Here is a 17,862-nt window from a genome sequence, read left to right as displayed (position 1 = left end):
TATACAGTAGAGTTAGAAAAGAAGTTGTTTCTTTGAAAAGGAACAACAGAATTTACAGACTTCTTAGTAAGCCTGGCCACAAGAAAAAAGAGGGAACACTCATATTAATTAAAGAAGGAATATTACTACTAACTTGACAAAACCAAAAGGAATATAAAGTGTAGCTATGCATACCCTATTTTGCAGGTAATAAACTTGATAACATAGATTAAGTAAAAAAAAAAAGTCTCAGAAGCACAAGGTTTACTTGGCATTTGAAAATTAATTGATATAATATGTCATATTAATGCAATATAAAACAAGCAATCATCATTATCTCAAAATGCAAGCATACACCCACACAAAGAAAAAGGCAAAAATCAAAACCCCTTCAAGAGAAAAAAAAATCAAGAATTTAGGAACAGAATAGAACTTCCTCCCCATGATAAAAGGCATCTAAGAAAAACTCACGGCTCACATTACCCCTAATGGTGAAAGACTGAATGATTTCCCCTTGAGGTCAGAAACAAAATAAGAATGTAAGCTCCCTTATTTCTATTCAGCAAGTTGCTGGAGCTTCTGCCAGGGCAATTAGGTAACAAGTGAAATGGAAGGCAATCAAAAAACTACCAGAACTAATACAGATTCAGCAAGGTTGCATAATACAAGATCAATATACAAAAATCAATTGAATTTGTTTTATATTTCCCAGTGTCAAAAAACTTACTGCAAAACTATAGTCATCAAGAGAGTAGGCCTCTGGCAGAAGGCTAGACATATAAATTTTTTTTTTTTTTTTTTTTTTTTTTTTTTTTTTTTTTTTTTTTTTTTTTTTTTTTTGACAGGCAGAGTGGACAGTGAGAGAGAGAGACAGAGAGAAAGGTCTTCCTTTGCCGCTGGTTCACCCTCCAATGGCCGCCGCTGCAGCCGGCGCACCGCGCTGATCCTGGCAGGAGCCAGGAGCCAGGTGCTTTTTCCTGGTCTCCCATGGGGTGCAGGGCCCAAGCACCTGGGCCATCCTCCACTGCACTCCCTGGCCATAGCAGAGAGCTGGCCTGGAAGAGGGGCAACCGGGACAGAATCCGGCGCCCCAACCGGGACTAGAACCCGGTGTGCCGGCGCCGCAAGGTGGAGGATTAGCCTATTGAGCCACGGCGCCGGCTCTAGACATATAAATTAATAGAATAGAATTGAGACTCCAGAAATAAACCTACACATTTATAATCAAGTGGTTTTTTATTTGAATGTGTTATTTATTTGACAGGAGGAGACAAAGAGAAAGAGAAAGAGAAATGGAGATCTCCCATCTGCTGGCTCATTCCTCAGATGTCCTCAGCTGGGGTTGGGCTATGCTAGACAGGGACAGGGAACTCTACCTAGGTCTTCCACATGAGTGCCAGGACCCAGGAATTGGAGTCATCTCCTGCTGCCCACCTCCATGTGCATTAGCAAGAAGCTGGAACTGGAAACCAAGCCCAGACTCAAACTCAGGCACTTTGATATAGAATGCAAGGATCTCACGTAGCAGCGTAACCACTATGTCAAATACTAACTCTTAGACCACTATTTTTTGCCCAAAGTGACAAGAATAATTCAGTTGGAGAAAGAATATAATTTTGAACAAATGATTCTGGGGCAACTAGATATTCACACTGAAAATAAATGACATTAAATTCATTTTTGATACCATATAAAACAATCAACCACAATAAATTATAGATCTACATGTCACAGCCAAACATATAAGAATCTTAGAAGAAAATACTGGAGTAAATCTCATGATCTTATGATGGTCACACTCTTCTTAGATATTCCACAAAAGCACAAATGACCAAAGAATAAAAGATATACTTGGATTTTATCAAAATTAAAATTATAATTGGACTTTATCAAAATTAAAATTAGTTTGCACTTCAAAATAAATCAAAAAATGAAGATAAGCCATGAAATAGAAGAAAATATTTGTCAACCATATATTTCTTAAGGGATCTGCATTTAGAATACATAAAGTCTTTCTACATTTTAAGAATATAAAGAAAATAATCTAATTGAAAGGTTCTAAGTGGCCATTTCTTCAAGGATTATATGTAAATGGTCAGTAATAGTTTCAGGAAAAGATGTTAAACATCTTTAAATATTAGGGAAATTCAAATCAAAACCACAATGGGATGCCACTTTATATCCATTAGAATGATTATTCATATAAAAAATGCAAAGTAACAAGTGCTGGTGAGAATGTGGAGAAACTGTAACATTTGTGTGTTGTTGGTAGAAATGTGAGGTGGTATAGCAACTGGGCAAAAGAACATAGAGGTTTCCTAACAAGTTAAAAACATAATTAACATTTTACTTAAGTATACTTCTGGATCTATCCACAAATGAAAAGCTGAAAGCAGAAAATGAACAGAATATGTGTGCACCTATCATCATAACACCATTATACAAAATGTCCAAAAAGTGGTATGGAAACAGTCCAAATATCCATCATCAGATGGATGGGTAAACAAAGTGGCATGCATTTAGAAAGTAGAGTATATTCAGCTGTAAGAAAATAAGATATTGATACATGCTACAGTGTGGCTGAATGAAAGAAGCCATACATAAAAGGTCTGCTCATACATTACCAGAAAATCACATTGATAGACAAAAATAGACCAGTGGTTTCCAGGTGTGTGAACAGGGGTATGGGTTTTTATTTTGAGGTGGGAAAAACATTCTAGAATTGATTGTCATGATCATCACACAATTCCACTCATGTACTAAAACTCATTGAATTATAGACATCCAATGGATGTAGTATTTATTCTATGGCATTTTAATTATATTTCAACACAGGTGTTGTAAGAAAGGCCCTGGGTCCCCAACAGCAGAAGAACACAAATAACAAGGAGTGAAAAGACTGGTGGTACAGAAAAGGAAGGTTTTGCAGGTCTCAAGCCTACAAGGCTGTGTGTCAGGGATGCTGGATTTCATTAACACATGACAGAAGGTGAGCTAAAGCTATGAAGAACAGAGTCACTGAGTGTCAATGTGTAGGTCACAGAAGGTGGCGATAGCAGACTAAAGGGGATGAGGAGCATCTGTTCTCAGGAGGGAGCAGGGAGGACTTGCTGCCAACTGCAAGAATGCCCACATTGCATTTCAATAGCATTCTGGGCAGAAGGAGAGGCTAAGGACCCTTGAGATAAGAATAGATATGATAAGGAAATCAAACGTTGAATTTATTGTGTAAGTTCTAAACTGCTGAGATTTAACTCAAAGAATCTGAATGCACATGGAAGAGATTAAGTTTTGAACTGAGTAATCATAAATGCTGCAGATTAATTTTTCTTTTCCCACTATTATAGGAAGGGTTGTTGTAAGCCATGGAGTTCAAGTAGAGAAAAATAGAAAAAATTGCATTCTCTCCTCACTGTGTCAGAACGAGCAAACTTTAAACTCCTTATCATCCATTAGTGAAACAGGGTACTCAAGAAATGGTCCTAAACTGATACCCTCACTGGTAACCCAGCAGTCACATAGAGGCTGAACTTCCAGTCTTATGTTGGGAAAACCAGTGTGTGATGAAGAAGTGGTGAAAGTTTGAAAACCATGGGCTCTGTGACTTTGGATAACATGACAATCTCTTTTGTAATTAATTTGCCTTGCCTTTAAGGGAGTTGAATTAGACAACTAGTAGGTTTTCTTCCAGCACTAAACCACTGATTCTCCAGTCTTGAAATGTCTGCCACATCTTAGCCAAATTCAGCTGGGCATTGTCTTTAGCGAGATGGTATTCTCCTCTCTTTCCTTGGCTAGACCCCTAGTAGCTGGACTAAGGGCAGCGAGACATAAAGTGCAATTACCTGTGAGGTGCTGTCGGCTCCTATTTCTGCAGCCACATTTTGCAATTAGCTCAGGAGTAGTCACATCACTGTGACAGCTGAGACAGTAAAAGGAGGCTCTGGACAATGAAAACAAATCAAGAATGACTTATGCGAGACTTAACACTAAGGATGCGAGGTGCTGACTCAGTCTGCCTCCCATTAAGTTCTATTTGCTTTAGTGCTTCCCCTTCCCCATAAAGTAATCAAAAAATTACCTTTTGACTTCTTTTGAAGATTCAGCAATAAAGAACCCTAATGTATTCTTACGCAGCCTAACTTGTGCAGGGGGATTGAGTATCAAGCCACTGGAAATGGAAAATAAAAATACAGTCATTTCCCCCTCTAATATCTGTGACAAGATTTGGTATTTCACTCTGTCATCACCAGTGGGGTTCTCTAAGTTGCTGAGTTAATAGAATTCAATCTCCTTTTACTGTCAAACACAGTGGAAAATGAGAATCTGACTATATTTGATCCTTTGTTTGATTGCTGCCGGAAACGACTTGACTGCTGAGCTGCGTATGCAGCTAAGGGGAGGGGCCGTTCCTGCCTGGTTGTGTCTTGAATCTAAGATGGTCCAATCAGTCCAGGTGAATCCCGCCTTGCTAATTTAGGCTATCACATGACGAGTAGTCCACGACCACATTGTTCTAGGTCTTGTGGTCACCTGCCATTTCAAATTAAATTATAGCTAATTAACCAGATGGTTCCAAAAGTGTATTTTGTTTACTTATATAGTTTTTGAAGGTGCACATTGCTTTTGGCTTTCATTGTGCTCCTGTAGACTGCAAGATTTTTGAGAGCAGCAGCCATGCAATTTCTTTCTATTTCTACATTAATTGAACATTTTGCTTTTCTGTATTATTATGGATTCTGTGCTTGAAAAGGCTGTATTACAAATTTCTACCCATGATATTCTTTGATGCAGAACTCCACTATGGGTTTTTGAGTGACCTACATTTCTCCTTGTTTATCAAGGTCTCTCCTCTTCATTTCCTTTTGTTCAGACCTCCGTTAGGGTGAGGTCTCATAACCTCATTTTCTGGTTTGCTTTAGGGCATGATGAACGTACTTCTTCCCTCTAAATGTCACTCCCTTTTTATATTCACATTGGAATGAGGGTAAGTCCTAATTCTGGCAATTTTTAACTTACTCTGTTGTTAGGATACTCCAAAGACATTTGCAAATGTTAATAAATCTTTACAGAAATAAAAGGGCTTGCACAATGAAAACTCTTCAGCCCTATGCCAAGAGTTAAAGGGAGCTGAACAGCTATGTTCAGGTGAATTATTACCTGAGACAATGGGTGGCATTTTCTGAGTGTTTACTGACTGATATGAATGAGTGGAATGTTTGGATTTGTATTCAAAAGGGAAAGAGCGTGGATTTTTGACCCCCTGAATATCATTGGTTGATATACCTAATTGTGTCTTACATATCTCCTTTTCTGCTTTAAAGATGTGTGCATGTGGGCGGGCGGGGAGGTATTCTTAGAACTTATGTCAAATATGTGGCTATGAAGATATTGTAATGACAATATATCTGGTTGCACTGAGAGGTGATATGAGTGTCTCCTGAGGATTATGCTGATCTGGCATTATTATTTGACAGTCTCCTTCCTAAAGCTCAGCCAGGTACTCTCCTGGAGAAATGGTCTGCCACTGGGACAAACTCAGAACGCTCTCCCATGGAGGTCAGCTGCAGTGGCATCCCTTAGCAGGTGATGCATAATTGCCCAAGATGATTCTTTATGATTACCCTGTACTTCTGCAAGTCTTGGTCTTTTCAAGTGTATCGATTAGGGAACATGTCCAGGCTTCCACACATCAACAATGATTGTGGTTGCTTAGCAACATGGTGATCAGAAGTATATCTCCCAGAGATGGACTGTCTGAGTTCACATCCTAGCTCTGCCATTTGGGGATCCTGTGAACTTGAGAAAATTACTTGATCTCTCTGGGCCTCAGCTTCTGTCTCCAGAAGCTCCCATATCATAGTGTTGTGTGGGATTAAAGAATCTACGCCTGTACAGTACCTATAGCAATCTTGTCCATGAAGTAGCAGTCTTCTGAGAAACTGCAGTCAGTGTCTTTGCTAAACTCTTTTAAAGATGTGACTTTTCAATGAGAAATTGAAGTTAAATCTGTGTTGGAACTTGTCCCTCTTTGATTGGGAGGGATGGGTGCTCTGTGGTAAACAGCACCAAGTCCTCTTGAACATATGTGAAAATTAGTAGCTTAATAAATGCTCATGTTTCTGGTCTATCATATCCTAACAGTCATCTTAATACAATTTACAGAAATCTGGTGTGTTAGATCTGGAAAGATATTAAGAACATGTGATCTAGTAGTTTCCAAATGCCAGTGAACAAACTAAATATATATTATGGAGACTTAAAAAATCCTCAGGTCCCACCTTTAGAAACAGGTTTTTGCCAGGTCAGAAATGGGGTTTTAGAACTTATATGTCTTTTTAAAAGTTTGCAAAAAAAATTAGGTGCATAGCACAGGTTGTTGATGGTCAAAGAAGTTACTGAAACTTGATCAAGAGTTAGGTCAGTCTGAAACCCAAACTTTCTGGCTTATGATTGTAAGCCTACCCATTGTACATGAACTGTTTCCAGAAGAGAGTCTGTTTGTGCGGATGACAATATGCACAGGTTTAGACTGTGAGATTTTCTTGAGCATGGCAGGATTGTTAAATAGAATTTCACGAGCCAAATAACACTACTTGCTATTCTCCCCTTAACAATTTGCTGCAGTATCCTACTGATTTTTTTCTGCCGAGCTTTTTGTCTAGGTCTTCTCTAGTGAGATAGGACTTTTATTCTTTCCATATAAATTTCATATAAAATCATTTTCTATAAAATCATTCCTTCATGGCCCCTCTGATATCATTTAATATTGCAGAATTTTTAACGTTTCACTACAATTCTAGGATTCTCAGTGATGCCAGTCTTTCAGGTGGAAGGGATCTTAGCGATTAATCTACGTGACTTCCTCATTCCATAAATGATGAGCACTTCTCCAAAGCCACGGGGCTAGCAAATCATAATTCCAGATCAGAATCTAGGCTGTGGATGTCAGTTTCTAGCTTGAGTTAGTTTTCTACTAAAGAATACACATGAGGCCGGCGCCGTGGCTCAACAGGCTAATCCTCCGCCTTGAGGCGCCGGCACACCGGGTTCTAGTCCCGGTCGGGGCACCGGATTCTGTCCCTGTTGCCCCTCTTCCAGGCCAGCTCTCTGCTATGGCCCGGGAGTGCAGTGAAGGATGGCCCAAGTCCTTGGGCCCTGCACCTGCATGGGAGACCAGGAGAAGCACCTGGCTCCTGCCTTCGGATCAGCACAGCGCGCCAGCCGCGGTGGCCATTGGCGGGTGAACCAATGGCAAAGGAAGACCTTTCTCTCTGTCTCTCTCACTGTCCACTCTGCCTGTCCAAAAAAAAAAAAAACAAAAAACAAAAACAAAAAACACATGAACCAACACCAACATAATAGCATTTCTTGCTCCCCATCCCATTTAGTCGTCACTTTTTCTTATTTTTCAGCATCTTTTGTCTCTCCACAAGTATTATTGTAGCTAATTCTTGTTCTTTTGCTCCATTTCCTTCCTTTTATGTATATGTAGGTTTTTTGACACAGATTTTCTTTTTTATGACATGACTTCTCATACTTATCATATTATGACTTATGCATTCTCTGGACACACTCATGTACTGATAAGGTCACCTCTAACCCTTTCTCCATTCTATCAATAGCAGACTTTGTCCAGTGGCCCAATGAAATCTCAATTTTGCAAAATTTTGCAGCTTATCTGAGGCTATTTTATTTCATAGTTTTATTTTAAGGCCAAGACCTACACGATCTGGTCATATTGTTAAGAAGAGCAGATCTGAGAAGGGGACCATTTCTTCTCTCCCATGCTCATGAGAGAAAACTGGGGCAGGGTCACTGGAATAATGGCGTGGTGTTTACCCCCTCAGATGAACCATTCCAACCCCAGTCTTAGAGACAGCCCTGAGCCCACCACAGTGGTGGGAGCCCCGTGTCTGTGTGGCTGGCTCTCAACACATGGCAAAGAGCCCAGCAATGGCTGAATCTTTGGAAAAGTCTTAATGATAAAGAGTCTCCTTAAAAAATAACTGAAGAGATGAGAAGCCTTATTGGTACCAGTAACCACTGTGAACGACAGATTTGTGTTCGATGGCTATGAGCATGAGATTCATCTTCACAAAGCAGAGCCTAGGAAGAAAGACAAGAAGAAGGTGTGAGAAGAGAGGAAGAAGCAGAGAGCTAGTTTACCAGAATGTGGCCATGCCAGGGAGAATACCAGAGTGTAGAGGAGGGAGAAGGAACTCTCAAATAAGGAATTTTCTTTTTCTTTTTCTTTTCTTTTACAGGCAGAGTGGACAGTGAGAGAGAGAGAGAGACAGAGAGAAAGGTCTTCCTTTGCCGTTGGTTCACCCTCCAATGGCCGCCGTGGCCGGCGCACCATGCTGATCTGAAGGCAGGAGCCAGGTGCTTCTCCTGGTCTCCCATGGGGTGCAGGGCCCAAGTACTTGGGCCATCCTCCACTGCACTCCCTGGCCACAGCAGAGAGCTGGCCTGGAAGAGGGGCAACCGGGACAGAATCCGGCGCCCCGACCGGGACTAGAACCCGGTGTGCCGGCGCCGCTAGGTGGAGGATTAGCCTAGTGAGCTGCAGCGCCGGCCAAATAAGGAATCTTCACTTACATGTGAATCCACCTGAAACAACTGCCAACCAGTGTGCCAGTGGGCCGGGGAAGAAGCTGCGCCACAAAGACTCTGAGCTACTCACTATTTTATCTTCAGTGTTTATAATGGAGTCCACTCAATGGTGAGCCCTGGATGACCGGTGTGGAATGAAAGAACAAGGACAGAATTTCCCGTCAACTTACCGGGAAACTTCAGGAAAACTCATTCCAGCAAAATCATCGGAGAGACGTTGAGTTAGAACTTTGTTCTTCAGACCATTCAAGAAATGTTTCTCCCAGGGCTGTTTAGGAATGATCTGGAATACAGAATCACGCCACACATAGCATGTTCGTGTGGATACAGGATGCTCTCAATGAAGTTCTACATTATGTGAAGTGGCAAATTAGTCTCCTTGCCAGTTCAAGCAGGAGCCAAATCTCATTTCTTGGGGGAACACTTGCTGTCCTTAAGTTCTTTTTTCTATACCTGGTCTTGACATCAGGTTAGAGTCAAGATTCAAAATCAATTTACAAGGTTACCTTTTTGTTTTGCTCAACAAATAGAGACGTTAGAAGGGTGCACAAGCCTGGCACCAAGCAGCCTTGGGCAATGAATCCAAGCTTTAATTCAGCAAAGCAGATGATATTGTCTCCAGTACTCCAGTTCCAGCTGGGAATCCTTGGCAAGTAGACCTGTTTTGTGGGAGAAAGTAGGTCAACCATTCAGCGTACACATACCTTAAGAAAGCTCGTTTAGATGGGGGTATTTTTCTTTCATTTAATTTGCTTGAAATCACTTATACTTTACTGTTGGGCACAAAACTGGTACCCAGAACAATGGAGGTGATAAGAACAAATGCAACATTTGAAAGTGATTAGTGGCCAACCTTTCCAATTAAAAAAATAAAAGTATAAAAAGCTGGAGTTGAAAAATCAGGTCAGATGGCTTAGACCACTAATTCTGCCTCCAATTTATACTCCAAGTGATGAACAATCTTAATGAGACTCCAAATTTCATCTGCAATTGGCAAAAACTTTTCATTTGTAGACTCATTACATAGTAATAAGGTTTACAGCATTTTATAGACTAAAAAAGGAAGAGTCTGAAAATTTTAATATGTTATAATACCTTGTTATGGGATTGAAGTATTTGTATGATGACTCTGGTCTTGGGGTAATAGTTCTTGATGCAGAGTACCCTTCAAAAATTGCAAATGCACTCGTTAGCAATGCACATGAAGCCAAGTCTCTTTGTAATATAATTCAATTCCAAGTTAAATTGGTGTGTGGGTAATATAAGGAAACTTAACATATTCTACAGTTTATTCCTATGCTGTTTTCTAAAAATATGCAGTTGAATAACATACACTGCAGAGTGGTACTGTTTTACCGAGTTAGTAAATGAGATCTACTGAAAAGTCAGATGTTGATATTAAAAGATCATGGTCTTCTGGGGCCAGTTCTTGGGAAGAAATAAACAGATTCACATGTTTTAGCCCTCAAACCCAAACACAATTACAGGAAACAATGGAAGTTTAATTGCTGTGTGTAGCTTGAAGTAGCTCACAGACTGTGAAATTCAACTTTTTCATTTAGAAACCAAGGAACTACTATCTCCCTCATATTTACTGTGTTAGGCACGGTCCTACACGTGTTTGGCTGTTCCTTGCTATTTGTAGAATCTCTCTCAATATGTGCATTTGTGTTCTGGAAGACAGACGTTCACCTGGATTGTGCACAATATCTCTGCCATCACAATCATCATTGACTATTACCGCAAGTCAAATTCCCAATCACAGTTAAAGGTGATGATACTAGCTCTGGCACTCTTGAATATCCAGCATACTGAACCTTGACTGAAATTTCTTCCCTAGCACTACTGAAAAACAATCCCAATAAACAATTTGTGCTAACAGAGTTCCCAAATGTCATCTTGATTTTTGAGGAGGAGAAGGTCTTAATTATTTGACTGCTCCTGTCTGAATAGCAACCAGTTATTGGTGCAATTGCTTTTTTAAAAATTCAGACAGCTATGAGGTACACCATGAAAAAAAAGGGAATTAAAATGCACATTGTCCATGCACTTTTTGAAGACACCTTGTGCTATCGACTGAAATCTCCGGTGCATACACAGAGGAGCACATACGCAGTCAGGGGGCTTTGCAGCTGCTTGCCTAGTCGGAGGGGGACTGAGGCAAATAGGAAGCAGAATTCTGAAACGTGATGAAACTCGCTCTGCCGTAGATGGCATTTTCTGCACTTGGCTTTGTTTCAGAAGAAGTAGAAGAAGTGGAAACTCTGGAAACACAGTGCCAGCTTCTTACCTCATGACGTTTGAAGTGTCTTCAGCATGCGAGTCGCTGCACAAAGGGTTGGCTATGATCAGGCAGGCTTCTGCAGATTCCACCTGCTCTTCAAGACGAAATAGAAGCCGTCTTGTTAATTACACGGGTAATGCTCTAGCATTCCCATTTGGGTTCTCTGATGGCTTTTGTCACTGAATTGCCAACAAGAATGGGAATGCTTTTGAGAAGCAGTTGTGGTATTTTTACACCAGTATCAGTCCTGTTAGTGTTGCAAGGCCTGTGAGGACTACAGCTGATGGACCAGGGCACCGTGTCCCTAATGTAGATGTTAAGATTATTTTTAAATAGGTAAAGTACCAAGTCATGCTTTTCCTCCTGTCTATCACAATCATTTTATGTCTAGTAATGAGCAATAAAACCTTTTAAAGAAACTGCCTGTATATTTATTTGTCTTTCAGCACAGTAATGCATAGAACAAGTGGGAGTCTGCTTAGCCAAGGCAAGCAGTCATTCAAAAATGTGGATTTTGAATCTTAAGGTGCCTAGGAAGTTATTGAACGATCTTATAGTACTAAATAGCAAGAAAGAGAAAGACTGTGCTGGATCTGTCATTTTTTTTTCTGCTTCAATTCGTTGTATTGACTCTATGGATCTCTGCTTTAAACTAAAACTTTTGGGTTTATTGATTCTGCGAAACTTAGAACATGACAGAAGTTGTCTTTGATCTTGAACGAAACCTGTCTCCAGAGAGTTGGTTGTGGCTCGTTATTTTTAGTTCCAATCTTCATAGGATTCCTGCTATTCTCCCTCATGTTTCTGCCATCAGAAGGCATGCTGGTGTGTTTACGAAGAGACACTGATGGGGGGGGCATGATCAAACACAGTTTTTCTATCCATAACTTTGCATGTCTCTTATGCTGAGAAAACAAAACTGCCCTAGATAAACAGAGAACTTAATGACATGAATAATTTAAACACATGTGGGGGAAACGTGGAGGTGTGTGTGATAGTTACCATGAGGATTTGGAGGTTAATTACTGCACTTCCTTTCTGATCAGTTTCTGAAGTGCATGAAGTCAGTATTTTCCCCCAATTAAGGAGTCTGGAGCAATACCCTTGCAGCAGAGCCATGTATTTAGCACCGTAAGTGCTGCAGCTCCAGGAACCTGGGAGGAGGGTAAGATCGAGGCCTTACCGCAACCCGCTTCAGATCCTCCCACTTCAGTGCAGATCCGCAGATAAAAGTCGTGTAGGCCAAATTGCACTTAAATATCGTCTCCAGCTCCAAAGAAGGAGGGGACCTGGGCGAAAAGGAGAAGAGAATGCCGACTCGCATTCAGAGGTTGCTATACGTCATTGGTGCATTTCATAAGAGGCTCTAAATACCTATGCTTTTGGGAAACATCTGTCCTCCAATATTAATCCAAGTGGTGGGGTCGGTCCTGTGGCGTAGCAAATAAAGCTGTTGCCTGAAGCGCCGGCACCCATATGAGTGCCAATTCTAGTCCCGGCTACGTCACTTCTGATCCAGCTCTCTGCTGCGGCTGGGGAAAGCAGCAGAAGATGGCCCCTGCACCCACATGGGAGACCCAGAAGAAGCTCCTGGCTCCAGATGATCTCAGCTCCAGCTGTTGCAGCCATCTGGGGAGTGGACCAGTGGATGAAAGACCTCTCTCTCTCTGCCTCTCCTTCTCTCTCTGTGTAACACTGACTTTCAAATAAATAAATAAATTTAAAAAAAGGAATCCAGGTAGTTAGGTGATGTTGATGCCATTAACCTAACTCCACGGCTAGGCATTTAGTTCAGGCTCTTTCAGTCAAATTCCCATGAAGAAACAAGTGAATGCTAATTAAAAAATGCAATATTATGGGTGAAGAAGTTCACTACATAGTAAAAAAAAGAGAGCTAATTGAAAATACATAACATTTTAAAACAACTACTGTAATAAAATACATGAGGTAAAAATGGCAAAACTAGAGGGAGAAATGGATGCATCTGCCACTATGAAGAAGAATTTCAGTATGTCTCGATTATTAATAGATTAAACAGAAAAATCAAGCATGTAAGTTTCATATTTATAAATTCTTCAACCAACATTCAGAAAGGTTAGTTATTTTCAGTAGCCCAAGAATATTTACCAAGGTGATAATTAATTAACCAAGAAGGAAAGTTTCAACACTTTACAAAAGATATTGTCCATATGATGATATTTGAATACAGTATAATAAAATTAGAAGTTAATAACCAGAAGATAAATAAAAATATCCCTCATATTTAGAAATTATAAAAATTAGACACAAAATATTGTGGGCTAAGAAGAAATTAAAATAATTCTTATAATTGTTCTTAGGAATAAAATATTTTTAAAATATTAAATATGACTTTGGATACAACAATGGCAGTGTTTTGGGTGAGATTGATAGCTTTTGACACTAATATTTGAATAAACCCAAAGAAATAAGAAGGAAATAGATAATAACAACAAGGGTGGGATAAAATGAAGTAGAGAAACAAAAGAACAGAAAATAAACAAGATCAAAAGCTGGTTCTTTGAAAAATTACTTAACATAACAAGCAAAATTGGTAAAATTGATGGAGATAAAAAAGGAGACAAAAATGACTTAGATTGAATGAAGAGGATTTAATGCTTCCAGGAAAAATAAATGTAGAATATGAAGTAGACAACAAACAACCATGTACCAACAGCTTTGAAAACAGGCAAAATAGACAGATTACTAAAGAGATTTTACCAGAACTGATTGTGGAAGGATGAAAGAAAGAAATTGAAGGTTGGCTTAGAACCAAAACAAAATCAAAGGAAACATACACACACACACATACACACACACATGCACACACACTAAACAAAATGTATGTACTTAGAAATCTTATTTTTTAAAACAACAGATAATGTTATGTGACTTTTATTATGTAGAACATTATGGTTTTGTGGATGATTAAGTCCAACAAGCACAATACTTCATACAGTCACCATTTTTGTGGTGGCAGTGTTTAACATCTGCTTAACATTTTTCAAGAACACAATATGTCATCATCACCTTGTGGGAAAATAGATCTCTTGAAACGTATTGCTTCTATCCAACTGTGATGAAGTATCATTTAACATGAAGGGCAGGACTTCAAAGACTGAATAGAATTCTATTGTGTATGGATATCACATCTTTATTTACTTTTTGATGGCGTCTTGGTTGATTCTATATCTTGGCATTGTCAATAATACTGCAGTAAACATGTGGGAATGCCAACACATCATCAGTACACTAATTTCATTTATTTTGGATAAATACCAAGCATTGGGATGGCTGAATCATGTAATTCCATTTTAACTTTTTTGAGAAACAATCCTACCATTTTATGAAATAGCTACAATAATTTATATTCCTATCAACAATGCATGAACATTCCCCTTTCTCCACATCCTCACCGACTTTTGTTATCTTTTGTCCATTTGCTAACTAACATTCTAACTAGGGTGAGGTAATACCTCTTCGTGATCTGCATTTGTTCTTGTGGTTTCAGTTTGATGATTAGCAACGCCGGCATTTTTTCATATAATTGTTGACTATTTAAAAAAAAAAGATCAAACAAAATTTATAGTACCACTAGTCCTAGATTGTTTTACAGGTTTGCACCAAGCAAATAATTTCATTTTATGTGAAATATTTCAAAGTCATATAATATGTAATAGTGCTCAGCAAATAGAAGAAAACCAAGATAACCATCATTCCAAAAATACTAATGTAATACAATATATTAATATATTAAGAGTCCAAAATTATTTAGTCTTGCAGAGACAAATTGTTAAAAATATTTCTTAATTTTTATTTATTTTTTAAAAAGATTTATTTATTTGAAAGGCAGAGTTACAGAGAGGCAGAGAGAGGGAAGGAGGGGGAGAGAGAGAGAGAAGAGAGGTCTTCCATCCACTGGTTCACTGCCCAGATGGTGGCAATGGCCTGAGCTGCACCAATCTGCAGCCAGGAGCCAGGAGCTTCTTCCAAGTCTCCCACATGGGTGCAGGGACCCAACCACTTGGGCCATCTTCTACTGCTTTCCCAGGCCATAGCGGAGAGCTGGATCAGAAGTGGAGCAGCCGGGACTTGAACCAGCATTCATATGGGATGCTGGCACTGAAAGTGGTGGGTTTATATTGAAATGTATTTCATGGTATATTAGGATAGAAGATAATTCTTTAGCATAATAAAGAACATCTTTAAAATAAAAAAGAATCTTTGATGATAAAATATTGAAGTGTCTTTTAAAAATGAAGTAAACATAATTTTATCATAAAGGATTTCTTTTTTATTTTAAAAAACTCTTATCTGATGCTTCAACAAGTACAGTAAGAAAAAAAATACAAATTTCACAATAAGGGTTGGAGAAAAGAAAAAAGCTGTATTCATATCAAATGATGTGATTATTTATGCAGAGTCCCTTAATACTACTGCAGAAAAAAATAGAGGAATGTATGTAGATTAATATAAGATTGATATGCAAAAGTGAATTGTGTGTTATCTATACCAATAGTAAATAACTAGAAAATATATTAAAAAGATGATTTTTAAAAAAGATTATTTATTTGAAAGTCAGAGAGAGGGAGAGGGAGAAGAAGGGGGGGGGGAGAGAGGAGAGAAAGAGAGAGAGAGAGAGAGAGAAATCTTCCATTGAGTGATTCACTCCCCCAAATGGCTACTAATAGCCACAGCTGAGCCAGGCTAACGGCAGGGGCCAGGAGCTTCATTCAGGTCTCCCACAAGGGTGACAGGAGCCCAAGAACTTAGACCATCCTCTGCTGCTTTGCCAGGTGCATTAGCAGGGAGCTGTATTGAAAGTGGAGCAGTAGGGACTCAAACTGGTGCCCATATGAGATGCTGGCATTGCAGACAGCATCTTAACCGGATACACAAAATACCAGACCCAAAAGTGATATTTTTCTTAACATCAGAAAATACCAATTATTTAGAATTTCTCTCTCTCTCTCTCTCTCTCTCTCTATATATATATATGTATATGTCTCTCTCTATATGTATGTATATATATTTGTAAACAGAACTTTCTCTATGATACACAATATACTAGGCCATAAAACAAATGTCAGCAAATAAAAAAATGAAATCAAACCATATATCTTATTTGACCACAATGGAATGAAGCTGGAAATTAACAACTTAAAGAGTTTCTAGGATATATGCAAACACATGGAGACTGACCAAAATGCTCCTGAATGAACAGTGGGTCATAGGAGAAATCAGAAGAGAAATAAAAAATTTCTAATTTCTGGAAATGAGTGAAGATGACAATATAACATATCAAAACTTATGGGATACAACAAAAAGCAGTGTTCAGAGGGAAGTTTAGAGCAATTAGTGCCTACATCACAGAATTGGAAAGGCATCAAAAAATGAGCTATAAATGTATCTTAAGGACATCAAACAACAACAACAAACCAAACCCAAATTAGTATTAGGAAAGAAATAATTAAAATTAGAGAAGAAATCAAATTGAAACCAAAAACAATAAAAAAGTCAGTGAGATGAAGAGCTGCTTTTTTTGAAAAATTAAACAAAATTTATACACCGTTGGCTCAACTAACCAAAAAAGAGGGAGAAGACCCTTATTAAAAATAAGAGTTGAAAAAGGAGATGTAACAATGAACACAACAGAAATAAAAAGAATCATTAGGAATTATTACAAACAGTATGCCAACAAATTGGAAAATCTAGAAGAAATGGATAGATTCCTGGACACATACAATCTACCAAAACTGAGTCATGAAGGCATAGAAAACCTGACCAACATGGGGATTTAATCAATAGTTAAGATCCTCCCAACAAAGAAAAAGCCCAGGACCATATGGAGACATCACTGAATTCTACCAGCCTTTTCAAGTTGAACTAATTCCATTTGTTTTCAAACTATTGAAAGCAATTCAAAGGGAGGGAATCCTCCCAATTTCCTTCTATAAAGCCAGCATCACTGTAATTCCAAAACCAGCACAAGATAAAACAAAGAGAATTATAGACAAATATCACTGATGAGCATAGGCGCAAAAATCCTCAACAAAAATACTAGCTAATGGAATCCAACACACATCAGTAAGAGGATTCACCTGAATTAACTGGAATTTATCTCTGGTATGCAGGGATGGTTCAATATACACAGACAATGCCATGGCTGAGAAAGAACTCAAAGATCAGTCCCAATCACAATAGCTAACAAAACATTTAAATACCTTTGAATCAATTTAACCAAGAAGTTGAAATATCTCAATGATGAAAAAGCAAAAATTAAAGAAATAGAAAAAGACCTCCCAAAATGGAGAAATCTTCCATGTTCATGAATTGGAAGAATTAATATCATCAAAATGTGAATACTACCAAAAGCAGTTTACAGATTCAATGTGCTTCCAATCAAAATACTAACAACATTCTTTCCATATCTAGAAAAAAATGATGCTAAAATTCATATGGAAACATAAGATACCCCAAATAGCTAAAGCAATCTTGAACAACAAAAACAAAGCGTGAAACATCACAATACCAGATTTCAAGACATACTACAATCAGTTATAATCAAAACAGCCTGGTACTGGCACAAAATAGGCATGTGACCAGTGGAAAAAAATAGAAACTCCAGAAATCAATCCGCACATCTACAACCAACTAATCTTTGACAAAGGAGCTAAAATCAACCCCTGGAGAATGGACAGTCTCTTCAACAAACAGTGTTGGTTAACTGGATTTCTGGGTACAGAAATATGAAACAAGACCTGTATGCTACAACTTACACAAAAATTAACTAAAATTGGATCAAGGATATAAGTCTATGACATGATACCACCAAATTGCTGGAGTATAACACTGGGGATACTCTGCAAGACATTGGCATAGGCAAAAACTTCTTGGAAAAGATCCTAGAAGCACAGGCAATCAAAGCAAAGGAAAAACGCTCAGGATCACTAGCCATCAGGGAA

The 17,862-nt window shown here is 38.7% G+C and overlaps 1 protein-coding gene across 3 annotated transcripts in view; it reads right to left on the bottom strand.

Moving 5' to 3' along the window:
- The window catches only part of KCNU1 (potassium calcium-activated channel subfamily U member 1), a 143,515-nt gene that overhangs the window by 81,102 nt on the left and 44,551 nt on the right, over nucleotides 1-17,862 (bottom strand). For all 3 annotated transcript variants that reach the window (XM_070068546.1, XM_070068544.1, XM_070068545.1), the window contains exons 11-18: nucleotides 12,063-12,168; nucleotides 10,886-10,968; nucleotides 9,691-9,760; nucleotides 9,102-9,254; nucleotides 8,766-8,878; nucleotides 8,017-8,088; nucleotides 4,061-4,150; nucleotides 3,825-3,922 (exon numbers count right to left, since the gene is read on the bottom strand). In XM_070068546.1, the coding sequence (XP_069924647.1) occupies nucleotides 3,825-3,922; nucleotides 4,061-4,150; nucleotides 8,017-8,088; nucleotides 8,766-8,878; nucleotides 9,102-9,254; nucleotides 9,691-9,760; nucleotides 10,886-10,968; nucleotides 12,063-12,168 (785 nt within the window). The remainder of the gene's footprint in view (nucleotides 1-3,824; nucleotides 3,923-4,060; nucleotides 4,151-8,016; nucleotides 8,089-8,765; nucleotides 8,879-9,101; nucleotides 9,255-9,690; nucleotides 9,761-10,885; nucleotides 10,969-12,062; nucleotides 12,169-17,862) is intronic.

Source organism: Oryctolagus cuniculus, chromosome 2, assembly GCF_964237555.1.
Source record: "Oryctolagus cuniculus chromosome 2, mOryCun1.1, whole genome shotgun sequence".
NCBI lineage: Eukaryota > Metazoa > Chordata > Mammalia > Lagomorpha > Leporidae > Oryctolagus > Oryctolagus cuniculus.
Note: the sequence above shows the minus strand (reverse complement) of the source record. Positions and strands in the feature narration are given on the sequence as shown.